The 1,875-nt window shown below is 56.6% G+C and overlaps 1 protein-coding gene across 1 annotated transcript in view; it reads right to left on the bottom strand.

The window, feature by feature from the left end:
• Nucleotides 1-853: 853 nt before the first annotated feature.
• The window catches only part of SENP1 (SUMO1/sentrin specific peptidase 1), a gene marked incomplete at its 5' end in the record, with an annotated part of 16,709 nt that continues 15,687 nt past the window's right edge, over nucleotides 854-1,875 (bottom strand). The window contains 1 exon segment of the mRNA XM_009705282.1: nucleotides 854-1,037. Coding sequence (XP_009703584.1) covers nucleotides 854-1,037 — 184 coding nt within the window.

A 1,875-nucleotide genomic window follows, 5' to 3' on the forward strand; every position in this document is an offset into this window, starting at 1 on the left:
AATGCGGATGCCAATCGCAACACGCGGCCGCTCGCTGCAGCCCACAAAGGGCAGTTTTGTCCCCAAACGGGTTTGGGATTTTTTTTTTTTTTTACCCCCCTCCTTCTTGATTTTTTTTTTTTTCCTTTTCCGTGATGGATTCAACATCCAGGCGGGGGTGGGAGATGGATGGACGCTTGTCACCGCGTCGCCGGGGATGGAGGGAGGGGGGAAAATCGCTTTGCCGATGGGATTTGGGGTGAAGGGTTGCGGTGGGATGGCCGGGGCTTGGGTGAGGATCTCCTGGGGATGGGAAGAGCTCGGGGATGCACGGCCCAACGCCGTCCACACTTGGACATCCAGGATCCCAGCGGTGCCCCCTGCCCGGTCCCCCAGCCATCGATACAGACACGGAGTGACCCCAGGCATGGCCGTTGGGTTGCACCCAACCGTCCCCGTGAGGGACCTCCCCGTGCCGAGATCTCCGGTCTGGGTCCTGCCCTTTGCCCAAGGGACTTGGGGTCAGTAGATCCCAAAATTACCACATCCCGAGCTTAGTATTTGGCTGGATGCTTCACCCATGGGCCAACTTGGGGTGAAAACACAGTGGAAAGGAGATCAGATCCAGCTGGACCTCTGAAAGCCGGCCCTCCTCCATCATCTTCAGTGCTTGGAGGTGCTGGGATGAACCCCACGGTTCCATCTTCCACGGAGAGAAGCCCCTCCACCCAGGAAAGCAAGGATTAGGTTAGGAAGCCCAGAAAGAGGTGGCCCAGTGGACCAAGAGAAGGTCCTGGCCCATCCCTGCTCTCCACCAAGAGCTGGAGATCATCCGTTTACCCCCAAAATGGAGCGGGAAGCCAGAAGTTCACCATCAAGGCATCGTTATCGAGATGTCCCCAACCATCTCCTGGCACTGGGCTCGCTCCCTGTTTGATTCCACCTGGTCCCGGTCAATCTTGGAGCCGGTTGGAGGCAACGCTGGAACCTGCTGCGGAAACCAGCGGGGCCGGCGTGGGGTCCGGGGACGTCCCACCAAGCTCGGCTGCAGAGGGAAGCTGGGAAAAAGGGACAACCGTGACTTTTGAGCAGATACAACTCTTGTTTTCCTCCTTTTGGGAAGCCAGAAGGATGCTTAGCGCAGGAGGGAAGGATGGTGAAGGGTTCCCCGGGGCACAAGGGTCCCTGGGGTAGAAGGGACCCCCTCGCCTGCGGGAGAAAAAAGAAACAACCCCGCTTCTTTTCAGCAATAATCTGCGAAGGTTTTTGGCCGCTGCGTTTGCAGAGGCACACACCACGCTCTCGCATGGAAGCGTCGCTCCGAAACACCCCGGCAGCGAGCAGCAAGAATCCGGAGAAATCCCGGTTCTCCATCCCGCAGCACTGCTCCTTGCATCCACCCCGATACCTGCAAGATTTTGCGAGAAATCCCCCCCCCAGCAAACCCCTTCCTCGGGGAGATGCAAATCCCACCATAAAGGCTCCTGGAGGTATCCGAGCTATGAAAGCTCGTTAGGACATGGAGTAGGGCAGGTAATTCCCAACTTCTAGGCACAGCTTTGGGAGATGAATGGAGCATTGAGCCCCGGGGTGGGAGACAGGGACGTGGGTATTTACAGAAGCCACGTGTGTGTTTGTAAGGAATGTCAGAGACGCTAATAACTGGCCCTTTGGAAATATCGGGCAAAAATCTTGCTCATGTCTAGGAATAAGGATACAGGAAGGAGGAAAAAAGTCAATATGACCTGAAAATCCCCAGACTGGGACGGCCGGGCAGGCTGGGCAATATGATTTATTCTATTAATAAGCCAGAAAGAAGGGCAGGAATAAATACTGAATGCATTTTTGGTGGCCGCAGAGGGCTGGGAGCCGCGCGGCCGGGGAGGGGGGGGTGAG

Source organism: Cariama cristata, unplaced genomic scaffold, assembly GCF_000690535.1.
Source record: "Cariama cristata isolate BGI_N322 unplaced genomic scaffold, ASM69053v1 scaffold22148, whole genome shotgun sequence".
NCBI classification, from domain to species: Eukaryota; Metazoa; Chordata; class Aves; order Cariamiformes; family Cariamidae; genus Cariama; species Cariama cristata.